This window comes from Crocodylus porosus, unplaced genomic scaffold (genome assembly GCF_001723895.1).
Source record: "Crocodylus porosus isolate Cpor-Errol unplaced genomic scaffold, CroPor_comp1, whole genome shotgun sequence".
Classification (NCBI taxonomy): Eukaryota; Metazoa; Chordata; order Crocodylia; family Crocodylidae; genus Crocodylus; species Crocodylus porosus.
Genome location: NW_017728911.1, coordinates 39,502,728 through 39,528,103, shown reverse-complemented (window position 1 = coordinate 39,528,103; position 25,376 = coordinate 39,502,728). Strand labels below are relative to the sequence as shown.

Here is a 25,376-nt window from a genome sequence, read left to right as displayed (position 1 = left end):
CTTCATCATTAATTCAGTTTTCTATGAGGTCTTCCTTGCTCAGGTAAAGATGATGCAGTCTGGGTAGGAAGTAGCTGGCAGGTGCATGGTTCCCGCTTCTCTTTAACCTTTGGGCTTTGTTTTGGGTTTGGGGTTTGGTTTGTTTTGGTTTTGTTTTTTTGTTCTACTGAGTGTTGTTTTTAAAGTCCCGCGAAGAAATGTATTCCAGTAAGAAAATTGGCTTTCACAGTACAGAAGCCAAATCAGCTGAATGTGAAGCTGCTGAGCATTTGCCAAAATACTGCATCATGTTCTGTTTTTTAATAGACACTAATGTCAGCTCTTTGCAAGATAAAGCCTTTGCAGGTCAAAGGTAGATGGATTTAACCATCCGCTACAATGTTGTATCCACATTTCCTCATCTTTCTTGAATGTTATATAGGCCTAAAAAAGAAGTAACACTTTTTTGTTTGTTTGCAATACTACTGTGTTGCTGGAATGGTTAATTTGTATCATCCAAAGGTTTCCCTTAGCTAACAGAAGTGCAGGAGACAAATGTGCTAGGAAGTGACTTGCACGGGGGGTTTTCCTCATCAGACTACATTCTCCTCCCTCCTTCCCTCGTTTCTTAAACATGTATTTAGTGCTGGTGAAACGTTTGTGTTTGCAGGGCTGAAAATCCTTCTTCTAGGTGTTTCACAGTTGCAATCCAGCCAGTGTGTCTATAGATTTTCCTTTACCAGTCCAGCAGGATTTTCTCCTTTTTTTCCCCCCTTTTTACATCTACCCTGTTTAACGCTGAGCAGGACATTCATTTACCACATCCTTCGTACCTTGTTTTATTTTGTTTTGAGTACTGATTTTCCACTGCAGACATGGACAGATTAGTCTACCTTACCTAGGTTAGTAAAAAGCCATCACTGCTGAGCTCCAAAGCGGCAGCTTGCCACGCAGACTTTCGGGGCACTCCTGTTATTTTGTATGGTCTACAGCTTGGCTCAGTAGCTAAAGACAAAGGCTGGGAAACAAATGAATACCGGTATTCAAGTTGCTGTTAGTTATGCGGCATGGATTTCACCCGTAGGTTTTGAAATTGTGCGAAGATGTCAGCTTTTTGTGGCATTCAGCCACCTTGGCATTACCTTTAGTCCAAAGCTGTAGTGCTTCTCCTAAAAGAGAGGTCACTTTGAAATCCCTTGGTAATAGAAGTGGAGAGTGACTTTTAGTCTTTCACATGCAAAGGTGTAGAGTAACTCCAGTATTTCATATGCCCCTTATTTGTCAGGTTATTGTCTATAAAATGCCTGTCCTCCTCGCATGTTGTGTGGAAACCTGCACAAACAAAAAGGGACAACAGTGAAAAGGAGCAGGCAAAGTGCTGTCAAATGCAGAAGGTGAAACACAGACTTCTTTCCCCACCCCCTTGGTTGCAAGAGCTACTTGCAACAATAGTAAATGGTGTAACTCAGTGTCCCTTTTAGGCCTGCATCCTAACAAAAACCCTGGGCGGCTTTCCAGCTTGGTGTTGCTTCTTACATTGTACTTTTCCTTTGCTGACCAACTTCAGAATACAAAAGGAAGATAGTCTGAGGTTCGGAAACTGCCAAAGTAGTGCAGATACACAATGTGATCATGCCTGGCATGTGTTCAGCATGTCCAAACTTGATTCAGCATGCTCGTTTGAGACTGTGGATCTTGAAGCAGAATTGTTTCGCTCTTTGTGCATCTGGTGGTAGCCTTTCTGTTTGTAAACTGCTGCGATTTCTGCTGTGGTCCTACTACTGTATATTATGTGGTCACTGTGCATCAGTGCTTGTCTTGGTGGGTCTCCAAAAAGGTGTCTTAGCGCAATGTACAAATTCATCTTGCAATTGCTGATGTCAGAAATAGAGTCCATATATCATAGCGTAGAGTAGATGTGCCATTGGCATGTGGGACCAGTAGTGAGCTCTCCCAATAACATTGTTTTGACAAAGTTGACCCTACCCCACAGCATCAGCCCTTTTTTGTTTTGTTTTTTGTTTTTGACCATGTTGCATGCATGGGAAGGGATCTGTGTTCATATGAGACTAAACTTACTGCCTAGCTGCCTCATCCCTTGATAATGTTGCTAGAAAATCCATCAGATAATGGCTTTTCTTCTGACTTAATCTTGACAATTCACCTTCAACTGTTCAAAATTCCCTTTTGACCATCGGTATCTCAAACACAATCGCGTTTATGCAAGCTGTCGGATGATTCGGTTACACGTGCAAAAACAAGAAAACAGCATTTTGAAAAATGGTTCTCTCCTGATTTAAAAAAAAAAAAAAAAAGGTATCAGAACAAAAATAACTGAGCTTTAGATAACACATGGCTGCATAATGGTATCAGGAACTGCAGTATGTCTCATGAAAAAATAACAAGGGTTCTTGTCCTTTTTGTCTAGCAGCTGGAATTAGGCATGTTGAAAACCTACTTCCTCATGCAGACTTTTGAGGCCCTGGGTGATGTAATTGGCTTAAGTTTGAATCTGATAGCCCACTTTACAGCCAGATGTCTACGGAAAGTCAGGAAAGATAGCAAGCAGAATCTGCCCTCTGTTATGCTGCCTTAATTATGCACTGAGATCTGGTAGTATTTTGAGGCTAACCATGTGGACCTTTGAAATGCAAGACTTCAGGGCCTAAAATGCATGCTTCTTTTCCTATTAATTGAGCCTGGACTTCTAAGGACCATGTTACCTACAAATAAGTCCTACTGTAAAGGTGTTTTGAAGGGCTTGAACTGTCTAGACCAGGCCTGTATTTTCATGCTTTGCTTCCTTTGGGTGGGTAAGAACTCGTATAGCAGAGCCGGGGAGGTCTGGGAAAGGCAAGAATTAGGCCCATACAAATGTACCCGCTTATGTTTTGAGGGCCTCAAACACTTCCCAATGCATTCAAGGAAAGCTTTGGGGATGAGCAGGGACCTCCGCTCAGCAGTCGTGGTCGCCAGGCCGCCAACCGGCACCTCCTGAAATGTCGTGTCGTGGGATGCTGGGAGAGAGAGGCAGAATGTGCCAGCTCCACTAATGCCGGGAGGTTTGCTGCTGGTCTGGAGAGCGCGCAGACCGTGACGGCTCTCGATAGTTTGCTGGATAGACGCTGGGCAAAAGGAAGCCACATCTGCCCGCAGCCAGGTACCGCTCCTGGACAGGAGCAGTCAGCAGTTGCTGTCTGTTCAGCAGGTGCCGCAGTTGAATGCCGTGCTGGTTGCGGCTTGGCTACTTGCTGTAACCGCACTATATTTCTCAATCCGTTTCTTCATCCGCCTCCTCCTTCCCCTGTACTAGTTCAGCCAAAAATCCCTGGTAGAGTCTTAGCTTTGCCTTCCTTGCTGACCTCACCGTGCTTCCCTCCCACGGGATTTTTCTCGTGGCTGCAGATTCATCTAACTTCCTGCATCCTTTCAGATAGGTTGCGTTTCTTCTTTGTTTTACGTTCTCTTTGGCCTTGCTTCTGACGCCCGCAGCTACGGGAGCAGCCCCCGGGAATCTCATCAAGGTGCAGGATTGGTTCCTTGCAGCCTAATCCATCTAATGAGGCTAACTCCCTATTTGTGCATGCGTGTGTCAGTCACACGAGTCCATGGGGCACTCCCTCCCATCCTCCCGCAGCTATTAAAAGGGAAACAGCCTTTCCCGGTAGGCCCAGTGAAGGCAGCACCAACTGCATTTTAGATGAGGTATTGTTTTTACTGCTAGTGACTATTTCTGTAGGAAACATTGCTTTGATATATAAGGGCATGAAATACGTTTCGTGCTACCTCAAGTTTGTGGCATGGCTGTAATGCTGAAGGCAATATGTGGCGTATGCTCCATGTTGCAAACAACTCTAGTCCAATGTTTAAAGCCTGGAATGAAGTAAGTGGTTTTTGTTTTGTCCTTTTTTCTAGTGGGGGGTGTGCAGCACCTAGGGTGTTGGAACATGGGTTTGCCACGGGCGGCTGGGGTTTATTTAATAATGCCTGGTTTCCATTTGCACTGGGAGAGAAGGGAAAGCGCTTTCTTTACACAGGCAGTGGGGATCCTTCGGGTGAAGCTGCAGAAGCAAAGTGATCTCTTTCCGTAAGATCACTCAACAGCCCTGTACATTTGAGCCTAAAAAGAGGAGGCGGTGGAAGTCAATCTGAAAGCAAAAGAAATGGCATTGGATATCTTGTTCGCCAGGGGAGAGGTTCAGACACGCAGTTGGGGATGGGCCCCCTCAAAAGAAATGGTGTCTTCTAAGGCTCGTGTGCTGCATGCATCTAGCATCAGAAGACCGAAACCAAGGCCACGTGCCCTTGAATGAAAGATGTGAGTGAGCGTGTTGCCTCTCCTGGCGCGTGGGCGCCGTATGGGGAGACATGCCGTGGTTTCTTTTGTTTAGGAGCTTTCCCCAGTGGGACCCACTAGAGAGCAACTGCAGCAGCCCTGGCTGTGCCCTAAGCTTGCTGCTACTTACCCATTTCATCACCTCGTTACAACTTCCCACAAGTTGCCATCAAAGACGGTATCGCACCTATTAGAACCGAGACGGATGCATCAGCTTCTGGGTTTCGGGAGAGCACCGAACGCTGCATTGTGCAAGCAGGTGAATAGATGGATATTGGGTCGGAGCAGCACAAAGCTCTTTTAAATGCAGTTTAAGCAGATGGGGCAGTATTATGTTACACCTTGTGTATAAGAGCCTGTTGGTAGAAAACGGTTGATGTAATCATAGATCCTGCTCTGTGCTCCCTACTGGGCCCTGGTGTATGGCCAAGGTGTGGGGGATATTGCTATTTCACCCCTGCACCTGGCTGTGGTGAGCCAGGAGACCACAGAGCGGTTCTCCAGCTGCTGCACCGTGCGTTGTGTAGCCATGCTGCAGTGACGTCCTCGGTATCAGAAGAATATAAATGTAGCTTAAAGCCCTCTTGCTTCGCTACCTTTCTAAACCTGCACCAGCACAGCTGGGTACAATAGAGAATCTGAGTCTTTATTTTGCAAAAGGCTGAGGCATCTTGAGACAAAAGATGGGGTGGGGGAGCATAAAATCCACAGGGAGATCTGTCCCTCTTTTGTTGGCTCTTTGGGGCTACTTAAGTGCAGGAAAAGCTCAAGTGTAAATCCTGTGTTTGCTATTCTTCCCCTTCAATTTACCTGCCAGGGGCCTTTCCCCCACTCTCACTGTGAATCGAGGGCAAAATGTTAGACTGGAGAAAGCGCGAAGAACTGCTCAGAACTAAAGTTTGGGCAGGTTTCAGCTTTTCATTGTCGTTGATCTAATGCTAATACGAGGAAGCAGTATGCTGCCTGTAACGTGCACGTTGTTGTGTCGTGACGCAAATCTGAAACTGCAAAAAAGACGCCTGCGCCCATAGACAAGTACTTGCAGTTCCAGCAAGAGTAGAAGCAAGTGCAGAATTGTGCTAGCGTGATACCGGAGTTAGCAGGCCCCTTAGGAAAAATGCATTGGTCCTAATCGTTTGGCAATAAGGATGTGGTTCAGGGAGCTTCCAAGGAAAGAGATGTGTGTAAGAGCCTGAGTGGTCAAGCTGGATGGGTCTGCCTCATTCGGTTAAACCCCAGCAGGAATATTTTACAGCCCTTTGTACCAGAACTAAGAATCCCGCTTTAGTGGATCAGCCCTGAGCAGTTGCAGTAGCTGAAAAGGTGGGTGGGCTGCCTTTTATTTCCAGCACGCTTTGTAGCCACACTTCATTTAGCTTTCCTCAGTTGCACTGCATGAGAAGAACAGGTTTTTAGAGCCAGGTCTCAAGGACTTGTGACTTCTGCCTCATTGGGATGTGGGGGGAAAAAAAGAGGGGAACTTATTGCAACTTGGTTTTCAGGGCCTCTGAGACTACATGTAAACCCTAGCCACACGGAAGTTGTCGGCAGGATGCTCTGTATTCCTGTACGGTGACCAAATGGGCGAAGCATGCGCTTGGGGCTGTTGCAGCGTCTCCCCAGCAGTCTCTTTTCTTGCTGCCTCTGCTAACGCAGTTGTTCGGCAGTCTGGCTGCTAGAGATCTCATTCCTGTTTCTGGCTAGGAGGGGTTTGGGGGTTTCCCCTCCCAGAAGGCAGACTCATTTAGGACTCAAGGCAAGCTCTGGTCAGCTAAACTTCTTAAAACACTCTAATATATTTACTTCCACATAAATGGCAAAACCTATGTATTTAATCCTAGAGGCCTGGAGGATGGTCTTGCAATGGGCGTCTCCAGCCCTAATAATCAGATCTCGGTTGGGAAGAGAACTGGTCTTCCCTGATGTGCTGCAGCTTGGGATCAGGGTGCCCGAGCTGTCTTTGCAGAAGTGCGGAGGACAGACCCCCACTTACTTCATTCCAGGCTTTAAACATTGGACTAGAGTTGTTTGCAACCAGAACCCAGCCGACGTAGGAACGACTTTAGAGTGGAAAAATCTGGGGACGCCAAGAATTGTTTTTAAGGAACCTGTTGCCCCAGCGAGGTCCCCCGCCTTGGAGATTTAGAGCCGCCCAGAAGGAGCAGCTGAGGATTACCCTGTTGCAGGGGAATCCCTGGTGGCATCAAGCCAGCACAGTCGGTGCGATGCCACCTGTTCCTCCCCCCTTCTGCCCTACATGCAGGCAGAAAGCTAGGAGCGGGAGGGGGCACGGGTGGAGCTTGCTCTGCTCTGGCAAACCTCAAAGGGCAGAACAAGCCCGAGGAGGCACGTCCTGGCGGACAGAGCGGTCCTGACATGGCTCTCCTACCGGGATCCAGCGTAGCTCTCTGCCCCCAGGTTTGGGGTTCGGCCTGTACGGAAAGTGGAGCAACCTCTGCCTCTTCCCGGCCGTTTGAAACGCCCCGGGTTGCGTTTTGGTGGCGAGCTTCGAGCAGGAAGCGCGGAGGCCGGCGTACGCGGTGCCATGCGGAGCCTCGCAAGCTGCAGCTCCAGGGCAGCAGGTTAAATCCTCTCGCGTGCTCGGGCAGCTCGTGGCCCAGCCGTGTTCCCGAATAGCGTGTCTGTCAGGCATTATCCCCTCCTGCTAGGGGGTGGCCAAAGTAACATCAGGGGGAAGAGACAGCCCTGGGGGGAGGGAGCGTGCAAAGCTCCCGAGTCTCCATTTGACTGCGGAGGACAGGCCACCTAATGGCACGGCAGCTTCGCAAGGTTGTTCCGAATCCACCCACCCTTCCCATCCCATCCCATCCCATCCCAGGCTGTCGCTCAGCCTGCAGAGCACCAGGCTCTGCTCGAGAAAATATGTCCAAAGGTAACGGGTTTGTGTTTGCGCCAGCTGGGCGATGCTGGTGTGTGGCAGCGATGGGGAATGAGCAGAGAGGCCGATTCGAGCCTGGGGACTGCTGATGTCGAATCCAGGGCAGGACGTGGTGATCATTTGGATGCAGAAGTCACCTTCTGGCCCCCCTCAGTGGCACGGAGCTTATTCGGGAGTAAGCCCTGAAGCGTGGCAGTGCCCCCGGGTTTGGGGGGGGAGTAGAGCAGGGTTGGGTGCCCTGGAAGAACAAAGCAGGGTGGAGCCTGTTCTCGTCTAGCACAGCAGACTCCCTCTTCCTTCCCCTGTGAAGAGAAATGGGCTTGTAGTCCGAGGCAAGGGCACGGAGGGCTCCACGGCTCATCCCAGTGGGGTGGGCGCGGGCAGGGAGCTGCGGGGCGTGGAGCGAACATCCTGCCCTCGCCCGCTGCAAGGGCAGAGGGGCAGGCGGAAGAGCTGGCGTTCCTGCCTCGAGGGTAAGCCTTAAAACATCTGCAAACAAAGCCGATCGCCCCATTTTCCTGCCTCTGACAGCAGGTGGTAGTCGGACTAGTAAACTTGTTGTCGAGTCCCTGAGCTGCAGTTTTCGCTGTGCCCTTCATCGCGCTCGTGAAGGCCTCTCTCTTCTGGGGCTTGTGATCTGCGACTTAGTGGCTTGCAGTGCCTTCTTGCCTCCGGGCCTGCGCTCTGCCCCTGTAGGGACCTTTGTCTTTCCTGCGTGCCTGTGGTGTTATGGAAATGAAGGCTTAACCTAAGAAAACCCCAGTGCCATAAATGCCTTGGAAAACCCAGATGCCTGTTACTGCATGGGTATGCGTTACAATGCTCACTCCCAAAGATGCCAGCTGACCCGGCACCTCGTACGGAGAAGTGAGCAAGGGGGGAAATCCTGGTAAACTCTGCTGCGAACAGGCAAGAGAAGTGGCTTGCAACGCTCCGTGGTGTATGGTGCACGCTCAGCCCGATAAGTGCGCACACCAGCTATATTTAAGGATGCTACATAAGCATCCTTGGTGAACATGGCTTAATGCAGTCCCCATACGAGGAAACAGATGGAGCCCCTGGGTATCAGGCGCGGAGTAATGTAAAGCGTGATGTAATTGGAGGGCTGGAGAGATGCAGGATACACGCAGCTCGCAGCAGATTAGCAGCAGTATGAGGTCATGGTCTGGAAGAGTCGAACTGCTCCAATTTCCAGGCATAGTGCTGCCACGGGAAGAAGCGGCGGTGCCAAGGTGCGTGCTCCGAGGAGGGACCGGCGACCCATTTGTCATTAAGGAAGGCAACGCGCAGGCGAGGACTGATGCTTGCAAACCGCACGGCATATCTGCAACCGGGAAGCACCTGCTGCGGCAGATGGCAGCTTGCTGGGTGGAAGAAGGGGAAAATGGAGCCCCCAGAGCTGTCCCTGCAAACACGAGGAGGGCGATGCGGCGCGCCAGCTGCAGGTCTGGAGCTGCGCGCCTCGACGCAAGGCGTAGACGGCTGCAGCCATGCAGCTCTTGGTGTCCCGTTTCCCCCCCGCCCCCCCCACCGCCATATGCCACGGTATGTTGGATGCTGAAGGCCCAGCCAGCGCGTCCCAAATCCTGCACGCAATAAATACTGCATGTTAGCAGCTCCACTCGGCTTAGTCCTGCAGGTCCCTTCTCAGCAGGCTGGGTCTGACCCCGCTGGCAGCCTGAATTAGCTCGCGTACAGCAATCCCTCTTCAGGACAGAGACCCCTAAATGTGGCATTACTGGTGGAGGGTACAGTTGCCAGCACCTACCCGCTTTAAAGGATGCAGAGGGTGGTGACCGAGCAGGTAGTGCACTACCATGCGTGCTTGCTGAGCTGGTGGTGTGTGCTGCCTTTGCTCCAACGTTGCACCATGCCCGAGGCCTTGAAAGGTTCCCGTGATTTTGTTGTTGTTGGTTTTTTTTACTGGCATCTCTTTGGCGCCAACTCCTATGCAGGGTGGGTTGTGTTGCAACCCATGCCCATCAGAAGCAGGTTTTAGCTCTAGTGTGACTCGGTAGACAAAACAGCGAGGGGCTGAGATGATTTTCGCAGCTTCGGTCTCGCCCTTCGTTGCCGCAGCTGAGTAATAATCGTCTCTGGAGCCGGATGCCGTGCCTCTTGACAACTGCAGGCTCTTTTAGTGGGACTGAATATCAGCCCCGAGCGACTTCCGGGCGGGCCTGGCTAGCTCTGATTCAGGGCCCACTTGTCATGTTTGGTAAGTCCCGGGCAGAGGCTCGCGAGGACAGGCTGCGTTGTGAAGGGGCGCAGTGACCAGCGTGGGCGCTGCCCTGAGCCCTGTCGCTATTTGCTATAGAAAGGACGTTCCTGAGCCGGCCTGCAGCCCGACGGCGCGCGGTGTGGCAGAGCTGGCCGGCAGGCTGGCTCGCCTTCCATCAGGAGCGCCCTGCCTGCTCTGCTCCGGTGGGCAGGACCATGGAGGGAGCGGTATTAAAACAAAGGCCTCAGCCCTACTCTTGTGGTTCGGTCTGACGGATAGTTGGGGAGCTACAGCTCAGGCCGCGACGACTGCACGATCGGGGAGATCCTTGTAGAGGATGCCTTGTGTCCAGACAACCGTATGCTCCTCTATGATGGAAACGTGGCTTGTTTAGAGGGACGAGATGAGAACGGTAGCTTCTGTCGAAGTCTGATTTACTCTTCTGCAGCACTTTCTTCAGCTAATGTACCCTGCACGCATTTGCGTGTGCTATGAATTCTTGGGGGCCGGGGGCCGAGGGTCATCCTCTTGGCCTCGGAGGGAGATGCAGGTGTGGATGCAGAGAGGAAAGAGGACTCTGACCCACATTGCAGCTGTCGTCTCGGTTGGAAACTTCGGCCGTTGGTTACGTAGCGTTTGATCGGTGTGGCGTGCTACACGAGCACGTCGCTCCTCGCAGCCCGGGAGGGAACATCTCCATTAAACCATATCCGCTGCGGGGTGGGGGGTGCTGCAGCTAACCAAAGGCGCAGCAAGTCCTCAAGGAAAAAGCAGCAGAAGGGGAAGTAAGCAGCAAGCAAGGGCAGTGGAAGGAGATGGAGGAGCGAGCTGAAGGGCGCAGAGCGAGGGAGGAAGTGGGCAGAGGATCAGCTTCCCGGGTCGCAAGGAGCCGGCAGACATTGCAGAGCTGTAACACGACGCCGGGCCTGCGCTGCCCAAACGAAACCCGGCGGGTCCCGGGCTCGCGCAGCCTTCGGGCAGGGCTCGGCAAACACGGCCGTGGCTCCTTTAACTTCCAAACTATTTGAGCTGTTCTGCCTCCTCGCAAAGGCAGGGGCCACAACCCCAGCGCAGCTGCTCCGAGCCCGCCGGCGTCTGTCGGGAGGATCGTGCTTCTGAAACAGCCGCCTGCAGATTCCTGTTCTTCTCCCCCCCCAAGGCTTTCTGCCACGCACGCGTGCTGGAGCCCGGTTTGGGTGACTGGGGGCTTTTCCAAGTGAATGCGTTCGAGTCTTGGGGCAGGGGCTGGAGAGCTGGGCGGCAGGGTCTGCCCGACCAGAGCGGGCCGGCGGGACCCTGGCTGCAGGCGGGGGCCTCTGGCTCCGTCCCTGCTGCATCCGGTCTGCTCTTCCCTGCTCCCACCCCCGAGGTTCGCTCTCCGTGCCTGTCTCGCAGCTGGAAGGTGAACAAAGACTGCTGCTTCCTTTGTTCTTTTCCCTGACTCGGGACTTGGGCACCATTGGCCTCCTGGGTGGGGCTGGGGGCAGTTGGGAGGCCGCTCTCACCCCAGCCACGTCCTGTGCGGCTGGGCCCTGAAGCTGGGAGACCTCCCCCAGGACTGGATCCGGGGCTTCTCCGGACGTCCTTGCTGTTACAGGAAAGATGGATAAGCCCGTGGCATCTTCCTTTGCTTGCCCTCTTCACTTCCTGTCCTAAAAGTGTCTGTTCAAAACTTCTAGGAAGGCTGCAAGGACCCGCTTGACTTGTGTTCGCCTTGGATCCTTTGGCTGAATTTTCTTTTCTTCTTCCAAAGGTGGTGTGGGTGAGGGCTGTGCGCGCTGGAGGACAAGACTCGGTCCTCCTCTCTTCTTGACCGGCGCTAATCCCTCTGTGCTGGCAGAGTCCTCCACGCCTGCCTGGGGGACAAAGCTCCCGTCGTGCCTCTGCATCGGACTCCGGCCTTTTTTAAACCCAGCACCTGTCTCATCCGTGCCCTAACCAGGCTCTCTGGTAATGTGGCATGCAGTGGCCAGAAGATCCCCACACTGGGCTGTTCTCTCCTGTTCCCTAATTGTGTGTCTTTCTGACTGCAAAAGAGGGTTTGGGGCTGCGGGGTTGGTTTTGTTTTCAAGTGAAACAGCTTTTATGCAGGACTCCCCCACAAAACTTGGCTTATGGGCTTCTTTGCAGTACGTCGGGGCACTTTGCACAGGCTCACGTACCTATCGCCACTCAACAGCAGCCACAACATGGCAGAGAGGCCTGAAAACTGAATTTCCCTCCCCTCCTTCTCCGAACGTTTCTCCCTCCTCCTTGCCTCCCACACGCTTCATCCTGCCCTGACCTTTCGCACGCAGACTTTATGCCGCGGTTACACAAAGCAGAGTAAGAAATCAAGTGCAGTTCATTGGTTGCCTGACCATCACGTTGGTTTCCTCCTTGTACTGTGGGATTACTGCAATAACCGTTTGGTTGCCTTCTTTTTTTTTTTAAACAACTGTATTTGCATATTAACTGCCTCGAGCATGCAAAGAAAAGTGTCTGGTTTCTTAATTCTTGCAAACTTCCCCTTCTGCTGTGTCTTTTGCAAAAAGGAAAAAAAAAAAAAGGCAAGAAAATCAAGACTTCTGTGGCCGGCTGTATTGCACCAGGCAGCTGGCCTGCCCTGCCTCCAGCCATTTTACTGTTTTACCTTCAGTAGCGTGCTGTAGCCCATGACTCAGTCTCTGTAATGCAGCCGTCCGGGTGCTGGTGTCTCTGCGGCTCCCTGTCTGCGGATCCCTTTTTGCAGCCAGTGCATGGGAACGTCCTGTGGATCCCTAACTAGATTCAATCCCAATCCACAATGGAGAAGCATCTCGAAGTCTGGCGGCCTTGGGGAAGTCCACGCTGCTAACCTTTTTCCCAGCTTTGTACTTAAGTTTTTTGTCAGAGTGAATCAGCACTCCTGTTTAAAAACGGACCGGCTGCTCCTTCTGTCGCTGCAGCAAGGCTTTGGGGTGGTACAGGGCCGGGGAAACGGGGGGAGGCGTCGTTCGAAACTGGCACCTGCCAAAAACACTGACTCTGAGCGAGCAGCGCGCGCGCGGCCACTTGTGTTATGGGCTCACGTGTGCAATAGGAGTGCTACCTTTTTGCTGTATTGGCTACGAACATTATTGCAGCGGTCCCAGGGAGGGGAAATCGTGCGTGTTCCTCTGTCCTTGGCATGCAGCGCGGATGTCTGTGGCAAGTGTGTGTGTGTCTGTGTAAGAAAGCAAAGGGACAGGGTACAAGCCCACGTGTGAGCACAGAGGAGCACCAGGCTGTATCCAATACACTTTTCCATGTCAGAGCACCTGGAGCTGCCTTTCCCTGTCTCTGGGGAAGATCTTGTTTTAGACACTGAATGCTGAGGGGCTAGAGGTTACCAAAAAGCACCTCCTGGGTTGAAGGCTGCCTGTACCAGAGAACGCCGGCTTCTCCCTAAATTGGAGCTCCACGTAGCTCGTTTTGCCTTCATGTCTCAAGAATATAGGTTGAAAACTAACGTGTCCCCCTCTGAAGAGCTTGTTATAATAAATCAGGATTTTTGCAGAAAATGAGAGGGCGGTAGGGGTGTGGGGGGAGGATTTTTTGTTGTTTTCCTAGCTGGGTCTGTATTGTGTTCATGGGCCTGAAGTTGTCAGAGATGTTCTCAAGTGCTCGTGTCCCTGCGCAGTATTCACATGCCGGTAGCCCTCGCTTGGAGAGGTGGAAATGGCTCCTAACAACAGAATTAGATAAATGAGGATTGATGCTTTCGAACTGTCCGAAGCATTTATTGAATGCCAGCTATCCCCTGTGTTGGGCTTTGTGTCATTTGTCCTCTCGTAATAGCGGTGCTTGTGAAACGTAGCTAGACTCTACCCTGAGATGCTAAACTGGCATTGTTAGCAAGCCGGGGCGACACACTGGAAATAACCATTATCTGGGGCGAATGCAGCTTATCGGAGGAGACCGGCAGACTGCTTTATTCAGTCGCATAGCTTCGGTTTCCTTGTGCTTGGCTTGTAAATGAATTTATTTGAATGAATACGCATACCTCTGGTTGTAGGATAAAAAGGACAATTCAAAACATGTTGGTTTTCTTTTTTTCCCCTTTCTTTCCTTCCCCCCCTCCTCCAGGTTAAAGAACTTGTCCTGGACAACTGTAGGTCAAACGAAGGCAAAATTGAAGGCCTCACGGATGAGTTTGAAGAGCTGGAGTTCTTAAGTACAATCAACGTAGGCCTAACCTCAGTTGCAAACTTACCAAAGTTAAACAAACTTAAGAAGGTAAGTGAAGACGTCGTGCTTCTCCTCTGCTCTGAGCGCCCCAGGCGCAAAACAGAGCTTTGCACGAGGATTTCGTGGAGCGGGTGGCATTGCTGCGTGGTAAAAGCTTGTTCTAAAATCTCTCTCTCGCGTGCTTGTCTGCCTCGCAGCTCGAACTAAGCGATAACAGAATCTCAGGAGGGCTGGAAGTATTGGCAGAAAAGTGTCCGAACCTCACACATCTAAACCTAAGCGGCAACAAAATAAAAGATCTCAGTACAATAGAACCTCTGGTGAGTGGACGCGGCGCTCGGGGGGGCTCTGAAACCCTCCGCTTGCTTGTTACGTGTCTAATGTTGGGGGCGGGGAGTCCCTCTCAAGCCTCCGAGCCTGTTCCCAGCCGAGAGCCGGGCGGTGATGTCTGCAGTCCCGGGTGCAACGTCCCGCTCTCTGTCTGGTGCAAATTGATGCCCGAATAGGATGCAAGCCTTTCCCCGCCACCGACACGTGGAAGGAAAGTGTGCCAGAGGCTGAGTGTGCGAGTGCCTCCCTCTAGCAGGCAGCTTTTGGCGAGGAGGCGAGCCCGCGTGTGCCCCTGGACTGAGTTGGAGCGGTGCCTGGGGCTGGGCAGGGGCACGGGAGGAGGTTTGTCATCGCAGTGCAGGCCCGATGCAGCGAGGTTGTTGTGATGGGAGCTAAATGGCTTGCATTGAGGTGGTGGCTCCACCCCGCGTGCAGCGACTGACATCAGCAGCTCCACCCCGTGGTGCGTCAGGCTGTTTAGCACACTGATTACTCATCTTAAAGAAAAGCATGTGCGGGAAAGGCCGTGGTTATATCACCGTGCTCTTGCCTCCAGACACTGGACACTGGTGGCGGCTGACAGCAGCCGCAGTGGGTCAGGCACGTTTTCCCACTGTGCCGTGCTGTATCTTGCAGCCAAAGAACGGATCAGGCTCGCCATAGCAATTGGTCTGTAACCCATGAGAGCACTTAGCATTGCACCCCAGGTCACCGTCATTTCTCCCCCCCGCCACAACCTCCCTCCAGTACAAAGGCAGCTGTCAAATACTTCTTGAGTGGCGGCTGAAGTGCCCTTGCGTAGCTTGTCAGCTTAAAAGAAATGAAGAACCTCTTCCAAAAAAACATCTGTTGCTGTGACCTTTCTCCCTCAGCCCTGGTTGTCTATCTAGCAAACATCTCTGCACGGCCCCTAGTGTGAAACCGCTGGGCCGTGCTGGAATAGGACCAGATAGCAAGTGTCTTAACAACAGGCGTCCAGTCTCCCCTGCCCCAGCCCAGCCCGTGGGATGCCGGGTGTATTCCCCGGATCGGGAGGCGCAACAGCTACCGCCTCGTATTGGGTTCTCCAGCCCTTCTTTACTTAGGCCTCTTGCTTCATGGATTTGGCACCTCTTCCCAGCTCGGAAGTGTGTATATCTGGCAGACCCTGACCCCTTAGCTATTGTAGGCTCGCTCCTAACTCTCTTTAAAGATGAGACGCACTTTTATATATCCTCCAACGTGGGGAATCCCCTCTGCCTCTAGAAAAGACTGATTCCCTTCCACTTCAAGTGGTAGCTTTTAAGGCCCGTGCAGTGGTGGCTTCTGTACTGTGGTCTGTCCCGGGGTGGCCAGGCTGGGTGTGATCCGTGACTCTGCCGTTGGCTTCTCGTGTGACCCTGGCCCAGTCACTTTGCCCTCTCCCTCGCTTCAGCTTTTTGTGTGTAAGATCATGATCGCCAGGCCGCTTTTTTGCCGTGGGGAGTTACGTGGGTGTGTGTGGCTGTCTCTGGCTTTAAAAACGTACTCGCGACCAGGCCTTTGACGGAGCCTTCTTTCGCTTCCAGAAAAAGTTAGAAAACCTGAAGAGTTTAGACCTTTTCAATTGCGAGGTAACCAACTTGAACGACTACAGAGAAAACGTATTCAAGCTCCTCCCGCAGCTCACATACCTCGACGGCTACGACCGGGATGACAAAGAAGCCCCGGACTCGGATGCAGAGGGTTACGTGGAGGGGCTAGACGACGAGGAAGAGGATGAGGACGGTACGTAGAGGGCCCTGTTGAGTGCAGTTGGGCTGCTTGGTTCTTCGGTCTCCAAAAGCAGGCGAGACGGCCTAGCGGGCAAGAGCAGGGTTTTATCGGCTGCTTCCTCCCAACCCTACGTGGAGGGAGAAGGACCTTGAGCCTCTTTGTAGGGACCGAGGAAGAGGCAATCATCTGAGCGCCCAGGCAGCAGACGCGGTCCCTTGTCTCCAGGCAGGCCGGCCCCGTGTGGGAACGAGCCGTGTGCGCCTGGGGAGGGCAGGACCGAGGGGGAGGACACGGGAGGGGGAGCGGAGAAGAAAGACGAGACCGAAAGAAGCGGCGTGTCGTCTTCCAAGACCTTCCTGATTAGGCACCCCCACTCCCACCGCTGCCTCCGGCCCCGGCAGAGAGACGAGGCGAGCGCAGGATAATTATCACTTGAGTGGGTAATAGACCCCGGGCGAGGGAGGGAGGAGAAGGCTGAGAACAGACAAAAGCAGGCGAGGAGGTAAGGAGCCCGGCACAGGCGCTGGCACGGGTGGCTAGGAAAGCGCTGTGCTAGATGGCCTCTGATGACAACCTGAGCGACGGCTGGGCTAGAGCAGGGGGGCCGCCTTTTGCTTTGCCCCAGGTCGGCTTCCCCGGCTGCGTGACTCGGGCCGGGTTCGGGGAATTTGCCAGCCTCGTGCACCACCGCCGAGCAGCCCGGCGCCCAAAATAGCCGCACTTGCACTTTCTCCTCGAGCGCCGAGCGCGGCGGAAGGGGCGAGCGCTGCGGCAGTGCCTGGCTCGCGCAGCCGTGGAGCGGCGCGCGGGGTCAGCGGGGACAAGGTCTCGTCGGCGCAGCGTGGAGGGCAAGCGCTCGGGCCTGCGTCCGTGTGTTCCCGGCGCCTGATCCTACCGCCTAGGGGACATTCCCGGGGGCTGGCTGCCTGCGCCCAGATAAAAAACGATGCCTAATGCAAGCTGGAGAGAGGCTGCTTTCTGTTTCAGTAGCAGCCTTAAAGGGGACGAGCTTTCCCATTGCAGGGGCAGCACGCACCTCCACCCTACCCTGCAACCCCCACCAGCGTGTGTAGGAGGCGACTGGGGGACTTGGCCCACCTTGAGAAGCCCATCGGCAGCAGTAGGGAGGATTTTGTACATTAGAGCAGCCCTAGGACTGCTCTGATTTATGCCAGGAGCCGCGCAAGCTCCTGCCTTCGAAGCGGAAAGATGCGTGGAGCTAGATCCTGCTTTCTCGGTGCACCCGGGCAGCGTTTAGTCTGTCACGCAAGGGGGAAGGAGCGGGCGGGTGAAGATTTGGCCTGCGGTGTTTCAGAGCGAAGCTCCCAGAATTTCAGGGTCAATCTGCGCGGAAATCTGAGGTTGCTCCGCTTGTTCGCCCGTGCAGAAGAGGAGTATGATGAAGACGCTCAGGTAGTAGAAGACGAGGAGGAAGACGAGGAGGAGGAGGAAGGAGAGGAGGAGGACGTGAGCGGGGAGGAGGAGGTAAGGCCGTCAGCGCGACGGTGAAACACCTGCGTTGTCCGGGCTAGAAACGTTACTCGCGCCGGCCTTTGTGCTTCGGTGCCCGCCTCCCATCTGTCTAAGAAACGGCCCCCGAACGAGGGCGGGGGGATTGGCAGGGAAGAGCTGTTGTCTGAGAACCAGCTGCCATCTAGTGACCACCAATATGAAGTCGTTGGGTCCACGTTGAAACCCAGCCTGACTTCCAGCGGCTCGGTGGCAGCGCCTCTGCGGCTAACCGCTCCTCGCGCGCGCCGGCTGGCGGCTGGAGTCCGAGCCTGCCGGACGGCGCGGGGGAGCCGGGGCCTCAAAGCCAGCACCTGAAAGCGAGCCGAATCCCAAACATTTGCACCCCGACGCAGAGTTAGGCGTGAGCCTGGAGGGCTCGCTGAAAAGCAGGGTGGTTGTTTCCAGGGTCGCCGTGCGCAAGTGTCAGTGGGGTTATTTATAAAAATACCCCTGCGCTTTTTTTTTTTTGCATGTCAAAGGCTGTTCCCCGAGCTGAACTTCCCTGAGGTTGCACGGGTTTGACGAGTACAGCCCAGCCTGCGACCGACGTCACTGTCTTCTCCTCCCACTTCCTGCAGCCGCGTTTTCCCTCCCGCTGTTAACGTAGTGACGGCCGCGGCGCGGTTCTGCCTCAGACGCGTTCTTCGGGCGATTGTGGGATGCTTAAAACTGAACTTAGCTTAGTTTTGTTCACTGAAGTTGGGGAAAGTTTTCTCAGAACTTCCAAACCAGTGGATTTTTTTCTTCTTTTTTATAACCACTTTATAACCACTTACGGGAGCGCGGGGGGCAGAAGGCAGCGCTCTTTATTTTGGGACAGGGTAAAAGTTTAGAGGAAACAGGCCAGTATGTCAACCCTTGATTCTTGTTCTGACGCGGAGTCCAGAATCCAGCCATTTGACCTCGTTGTGGGAAGATCAGGCAAGTTCACTCACAAAAATGTTAAGAGGATCCTGCACGCATGCTGAAAGACAGCATTGCAAGGCTTTGCCCTGTTGTAAGATGCCGGGTGTTGGATATTATCAACCCAAGAGGGATAATCAAGAGTAATTGGTTCTTTTTCTTCTCCTTTCTATCAACGCGTATGCAGGAAGATGAAGAAGGCTATAACGATGGTGAAGTAGACGATGATGAAGATGAAGAAGAAGTTGGTAGGTCAATAATCCAGTACTTAATCCGGGGCAAAAGTAGTAATGTAATGTGGCCGCGGCAGAGCCACGTCCGAGTATCTGCTGTGGTGCTGCTGAGCCGGCATGAACGACTTGGTAGAAGTCCTGCTGCAATAGCCTGGCATGGCGCACGTCTAACTCATGCCGTGTTTATTTTGCAGATGAAGAAAGGGGACAAAAGAGAAAACGAGAAGCTGAAGACGAGGGGGATGAAGACGACTAAACCGAATAACCTATTTTGAAAATTTCCTATTGTGATTTGACTGTTTTTACCCTGTATTTTTTCCCCCCAGACTTATTTTTTTCTGATTGTAACGTTGCTGTGGGAATGAGAGGGAAAAGCGTATTGGGTGGGTGAGGGAATAAAATACTATTTTTACTGCCACTCCTCCTCCTCCTCCTTCATTTTTAATTTTTCCCCCCCTTTTTGCCCCTTTTTAGTTCCTGTAAACGCAATAGTAAGTATAAACCAAGTGGTAATTTGTTTCTTATTATCGGAGTGGAGAGTTCGACATCTTTAAATCTCTTAAAATCCGCGGACGAGCTCCAGAAATTGTATCGTCCATTCGGGAACAGCAAAAACCCTTTTTGTGGTCGCTGGGATATTCCACCTCCGCTGGTCACGAAACCTCTGGTGAGCATTTTTTTTTTTTAATTTTTATTTTTTCGGATGCTACCAGTCCTAATGCAAGCATCCTGGCCACAGCAACAGGTGTGAGAATGGCATATTGATAAAGTGATTTCTTTGTTGCCTGTTCGTGAATGACTGCCATTTTCAGCCCATGCTTTCCCTGCTTTTGTAGGTACCTTTTCTATTGCTGTTTGTAAATAGTGACCAAACGTGTTGGGTTTTTATTTCCCTCCCTTTCGTTGGGTGTTCTTTTGGATCTGGGTTGTGGGGTGACTTTGCAATCCCCGCTCTGTGTGTTGTGTTGTTCTTCTTTTTTTAACTTTTTTTTTTTCTTTTTTGTTTGTTTTGGGTTTTCTTGGCTAGGGTATAGCCAGTACACTGAAAATGGCAGGCATTTAAATATATATATAAATATATATAAAAAAAAAAAAAGTGTTCCTAATTCCTGAGTTACTAGTGAAATGAATTTGACAATTGTAATAAAAAAAATGTTTCAACCCTTTTAAATAAGGTGTGTACTATTTTGGTCTGTAATATATAACACCTAGTCAATTTTAAGTGATGAGAAACTACTTCCACTTGTGCTCTATACTTTGAAAATTTTTACAAACCTAAATACAGGAGACAGTTACAGCATGTAGTGTAGGAGATTTCTTTTCATACACTCAAGCACGAAATACTAATACAAAATTGTATTTTCTTACCTAGTGGAAGTCAGTAAAATGACTGAAAATACCTAGTGAATGTACAGTTTTACTTTCATATCCCTCTTTAAAATAGCTTTAGAAGTGACTTGTATTTCCTAGTCAATATTTCATCTGTATAAATACATTTGCAACAGTTTTTTTCCCAGAAGAGCCAAACTTTGAGTTTTATGTCTGTTTGTCATTGATGAATTTCAATAAATCTTTTTATACAATTTTTCTGTGGCTTATTTGAGTAAAACGGGCCACTGGGAACGAGTTGCATACCTTTTTTAAAAGGCATTTAATGACCTGCTCCGGTGAATTCCCTGATATTTTTAGTAGCTTGATGATATGTTTTCCTTTATAAAATTCCTCTAAGCCATGGTTCGGTGAAAGCGAGAGTTGTTTTGGCTTCAGCGCAAATGATGGTATGCTATTTTTATTTCAGAAGAAGGGGGTTTTATTTTTTAATTGCCAGCTAGGTGGTGGCTATAGCTCAGCGCATTAATTTTTGTCATCCATGTCTGCTACTATCCATATTAATCCAACCCTAACATAAAAGAGCTATTGGCTTCCTTCATCTGGTTGTTTGAGTAACCATGGCTCTACATGGCAGTTGCTAGGCTAGTATGTTTAGCAACTTGGCCGTGATTTCCCCACCCCTCCCTGCAAATAAATGAGATGGAGGTTTATAGAGGCAAGTCTCTTGCTTCTCATTGAAGACCCAAAAGCAGGGATATCTCGTGATGATTTTTAATTTCCTGGTGGGAATGGGCTCTTTATTACAGATGAAGGCAAAGCCAGGTAACGGTGGTATCTGCTATGTACCTGTTCTCCTCCGCTTGTCCTCTTTAAAACCGTGCCGTTTGCTTTCTATAACCGAATATTGGCAGGCCGGCAACTGCACCCTTTGCAGCACTTAAGGAGATCTGAAGTCTAAAAAAGAACAAGTGAATACAGCTGGCTCATGTGTACGTGATGTTGGCTACTCTTTCACCTTGGGCAAAGCTGGTAAGTTTTTAAAGATGGGCCAGAGCAACTGCTACCCGGCACACGTTGCTTTTATGCCACTTAAGCACCAGAAGCCGCCTCGCCACCGCTCTTCCTGACAACTGGTTTGAGACAGTGGGTGGGAACATTTGTGATGCTCACAGTTGCTGCAAGTTTACGCCAGCAAGACAGAAGAGCTCTCCCAGTCTCCTGTACCCCACTCAACAAAACCCCAAATTGCCTTTGTCTGGGCTGTTGCATGGTGTAACAAGCTTGTCAGCAGCAGCACCCCTGTGTGTGCAGGTTTACTTAAAAGCACTTCCAAAATGCCAGCAGTGCTATTCACAGCTTCTAGGACTTGGGTCACACGTGTCTGTACTGCGAACGGTTGCAGAGCAGGAAGCATCGAGTTGTGTGTGCTGGAAAGTGTTACTTCCAAAGAAATTGGTGGAGTGGGGGGAGATTTCCTGTGAAACGTGAGGTGGGAAGCTACAAGGTGCTGAAAGCACGGGCTGGGAATAGATGCATGGAGAGCAAGAACCATTTTGCACACAAAGTAGGATTGTGCACCAAGAGGTGGTTTCCGTTACCTGTCCACTGCTTAAAATACCATTGAATCCCACCCAAATGAGAGAGGAGGTGGGGGGAGACCCAGCAGTCTTCCAAGTCTGCCATCAGAGGTGGTTCAAGCACCTACACTGAACGCCTTTGAGAGCAAATTGGATGCTTATCTTGCTGGGATCCTATGACCCCAGCTGACTTCCTGCCCTTTGGGCGGGGGGCTGGACTCGATGATCTCCCCAAGTCCCTTTCAGCCCAAATGTCTATGAAATCTATGAAGTCTGTTTGCATTTAAACGGATGGGTGGAAGATCTGGCTCGAGAGAAACTTCAAGAGACCTTGGAGCTGACCACATCTTGCAAGAGGCAGTACTGTAGTTTGTCCAGTGGCTGGTGCCTTTGGCTAGCTCCGAACATCGGCAAACTTTTTGATACTTGTTACATTCTTGTTTTTATAGGGTTATAGGCGCACAGAGTGGTCAGTCAACCTTCAGCGCCGAAGTATGCCAACCAGAGGTCACTAGCGGTGCAACGCTGAAAGACACAAGGCCAACTTTCACTCTGTTGCGGCCAACTTGCATGGCTTTGCACCACTACACAGAGAAAAAGGCTTTGCCATGTACTGTGAAGTACTATTTAAATGGTCTCCATTTATGGTAGATAAAAATGTTCACACAACAGGCTTGTGATGGGCAGCCTGGAAAAAGCTGGTGTGCTGAGTTGAAAGGCAGATGTCCAAATCCCGGGGAGGGTTCAGCTCCTGCAGTCCTTACGTTGGTAATGTTCCCAGCAAGTCGGTGGGAGCTCTGCACGTCTCAGGATGGGCCCCTCTTTCTTGGAACAAAACGTTTCAGAGCATGAACAAGGGATTAAAAAAAGAAAACCCATGCAGGCAGCACGTGATAAATGCCAACTTACAGGTTTCAGGCAGACAGCGAGCCTATAAAAACAGGGATGTACAAAGGGATGTGGGGTTATTTTGTTTTTTTTTTATTAGCAGGAATGCAGAATCGCACCGCAACACCCTACGTCGCTCTTTCAACATGAAATGCTTCAGTGCTGACTGCTGATCCCGCGGTCGGTGAGCCAATGAGAGGCTTACACGGGGTCAGCCTACCTTGCGGGTGTGGCCGCTGAAGTTTCAGCCTGCCGAGCGATACCAGTGCCTGTGTACGGCTCGTGCAGTATCCAAGCAAGCTCATCCTTGATGTTCTCCCTGTTAAACCCTTTAGCTAATAAGGTGTTAACAAGGGTTCATTTGGGGCTTTGCAGCACATGGAAGTTAAACAAGGTCTGCAAGTCGGGGCTCGTGCGATGTTAATCACAACATATCATGCACCAATTAAAAAGGGGAAAAAATGCAATCTCTCGGTGTCCTGCCCGGTGTCTCTGCACTATAATGACCTCGTTGTTCAAATTGGTATCCTTCAGAAGGATTCGCCCTGGTTTGCTAGATAATGCTTTCTTGCTGCTTGAATTATTCATAGAGATTAAGGCTAAAGGGAGCATTAGATCATTCAGGCTGTCCTATATATCACAAGATATTGCATTTAACCCAGTTACTCCTGCGTTGTGCCTAGTAATCCATGCGTGGCTAAAATGCATCTTCCAGAAAGGTATTCTTTCTTGATGCCTTTTTTTGAAGATGGCAAGAGATGGAGAAACCACCCCTAGAAATTTGTGTTCATAATTAATCCTCACGGTAAAAATTCTCTACTTGGCAATAGCCCTATTAAGGATCTTGTGCATACACTGATAATACTGTTGCTTGGAAAGAAAGAAGTCCCTGCCCCCTCCGGCCAGTGTTCAAATGTGGGGAAATCCTTCATCTCTAGATAGATGGCAAAGATAAGAATTTCTGCTGCTTTGTATTTTCCTTAAATAAAGCTTTTGGTGGGTTGGGGTTGTTTCTTTTGAACCTTTTTCACTTCAGGAGTGGATCGTTCCACGACAAAATGTATAAAAATCTGCAGCAGCTGAGACTCGAGGGTAAATCAGAAATTCAGCATGAGCAGCGAGACAGCGGAGATAGTTAACCACACCCAACACCACGGACAAAACCCAACAGCCGGAGGCATGTTTTCCCCAAGAACGTGAGAGTCATTTCTTCTTTTTCTTTAATTATCTAGTTCTGTGGTGATTGCACTGATGTGAAAATGCCTGTTTCTCCATCATTGTGCTGGCCATCATGTGGTGTTTGTGGTTTTTGTTTTTTTCCCCCTATTGACTTTTATGCTGTGGAGCATAGCTGTCATTTAAATAATTGAGAGTTGCATCCTACAAGCACTGACCTTGCGGGCTTGTCGGAAGGCCGATGGGCTGGCGCTGGCCATTTCAACAGTGCTGAGGAAGACCTTTTGTTACTGGTGTTTGGCAGGCACTAAGCGGGGTTCAGTTTTATCAATCTGACTGCCACGCGATGGCCCCGTCCTCTACACGCACTATGCAAACAGCAGGACAGCCCCGGCGCTGATCTGAGATGCAGGGTTGTGTCGCTGGACATGAGCCGCGCTAAGGCTGGGCTGTTCCAGCTCCTCTTTAAAGGCGTGCCAGGGACTCGTGCATCCCGTGAGCGGGCCAGACTGCAGCGAGTGACCGGCTTCAGGAAATGGTGGAAGCTGCTTCAGTGCAAGGAAAGATTTATCTGCAAAGCCAGAAGAGAGATGGCTCTCAGGTGCACAGCGGGTCGATGCAAGCTGGGAAGGAGGATGTTACCGTGATTCACGTTTTAGTGGTAGGGAGGCAGTTTGCTTTCTCTAATGCTATTCCAGTTGCAGAGCAATGGGGCAGTTCCCTCAAATCCCACGGAAACCAGATAGTCACCCGGGGGAGACCAGAAATCCATTAAATAACTGGGCTGTGCCTCGCCCTCCACTGATGCTTGCAAAGTTCAGATGTCACCTTCAAGCCTTTGCATCCTTCCAGACAAAGTGTTGGCTGTATCTAAAGGATGGCTTAGTACATCTCGGAAGAAAGCTGTACAAGGTTTTGCAGCCTATTGGAGCAATGGGAAGAAGGCACCGTGACGACTTGCACGAAGGAAATCCTCTTTTCGTGGAAGGAAACAGTCGGGCCGATGTTTTTCAGATGCATGTTGTGCTATAGCTGACGATGGGGCAGACCAGTGCACGTGAGACATGGGAGAGAGAAAAATGTAGTGCCCGAGAGATGATCCTCGTGGGTAGTGAGCATCTGAATTGACCCCAGACAACTTCGGGGACCAGCAGGCACTAGTGATACCGCCTGCGGTCTTGGTGTCGGCGCCTGACTACCATCCCGACTTCCTGCAGGGCCTTACTTTCTGTGCATGAAAGTTTCTAGGGTCGGAAGGGACCTGAGCAGATCATCCAGTCCGACCCCCTGTTATGGCAGGAAAGAGTACTGGGGTCAAATGACCCCAGCAAGGTGTTCATCTAACCTCCTCTTAAACCCCCCCAGGGTAGGAGCCGGCACCACTTCTCTTGGGAGTTGGTCCCAGACCCTAGCCGCCCTGACCGTGAAGTCGCGCCTCCTGATATCTAGTCTGAGTCTACCCTCTGCCAGTTTGTGACCGCTATTCCTGGTCACTCCTGGTGGTGCTCGGGGGGACAGGGACCCCCCCAATGCCTGCTGGTCCCCCCGACTAGTTTGTAACAGGCCACTAGATCCCCCTCAGCCTTCTCTTGTGGAGGCTGAACAGGTTCAGGTCCCGTTGCCTCTCCTCGAAGGGCCTGCCCTGCTGCCCCCGACCATGCGGGTGGCCTCCCCTGGACCCCGTTTGTTCGCTTTGCTCGTCGGTCTGGGCTGGGCTGTAGTTGTGGGTGCTGTTTGGTCTGGCAGTCTGATGTTTCCTCCACCCTCGTCTTCCCCTTCCCCCGACTGGCCCAGTTTAAAGCCCGCCGGAGGAGGTCGGCCAGCCTAGAAGAGAACACGCTGACCTTCAGAGGAAAGGTGGAGCCCGTTCCACCCCAGCATCTCTCGTCGTGATGTGCTGGTCGTGGCTGAGGAAGCCAAAGCCCGCCTCGAAGCGCCATTCCTGCAGCCGCCAGTTGGTCTCCGCGATGCACGGTTCGTGCCGTCTGCCTTGTCCACTCACTGGCAGGATAGAAGAGAAAACCACCTGTGCGCCCATCCCCTTCAGCACGCACCCCGGAGCATGGTA

The 25,376-nt window shown here is 51.4% G+C and overlaps 1 protein-coding gene across 2 annotated transcripts; it reads left to right on the top strand.

The window, feature by feature from the left end:
- The first annotated feature begins 3,787 nt into the window (after window positions 1–3,787).
- ANP32A (acidic nuclear phosphoprotein 32 family member A) lies at window positions 3,788–19,920 on the top strand. Of its 2 annotated transcripts, none has more exons than XM_019533881.1 (7): window positions 3,788–3,862; window positions 13,522–13,671; window positions 13,821–13,943; window positions 15,501–15,699; window positions 17,075–17,172; window positions 18,290–18,350; window positions 18,530–19,920. In XM_019533881.1, exons 1-7 carry the CDS (start codon window positions 3,803–3,805, stop codon window positions 18,589–18,591), a joined length of 753 nt encoding a protein of 250 aa, XP_019389426.1. In that variant the 5' UTR covers window positions 3,788–3,802; the 3' UTR covers window positions 18,592–19,920. The 2 variants fall into 2 exon arrangements, with proteins under 2 accessions (XP_019389426.1, XP_019389425.1); XM_019533880.1 differs by having other exon boundaries at window positions 17,003–17,172.
- Window positions 19,921–25,376: the final 5,456 nt, after the last annotated feature.

What these genes read in the sequence shown, in the direction of transcription:
- ANP32A (XM_019533880.1), top strand. Translation starts at nt 3,803, where the DNA reads ATGTGGCGTATGCTCCATGTTGCAAACAACTCTAGTCCAATGTTTAAA. An exon ending in AGTTAAACAAACTTAAGAAG is followed by an intron (nt 13,672 to 13,820) that starts GTAAGTGAAGAC and finishes TCTGCCTCGCAG; the next exon opens with CTCGAACTAAGCGATAACAG. An exon ending in ACGTGAGCGGGGAGGAGGAG is followed by an intron (nt 17,173 to 18,289) that starts GTAAGGCCGTCA and finishes ACGCGTATGCAG; the next exon opens with GAAGATGAAGAAGGCTATAA.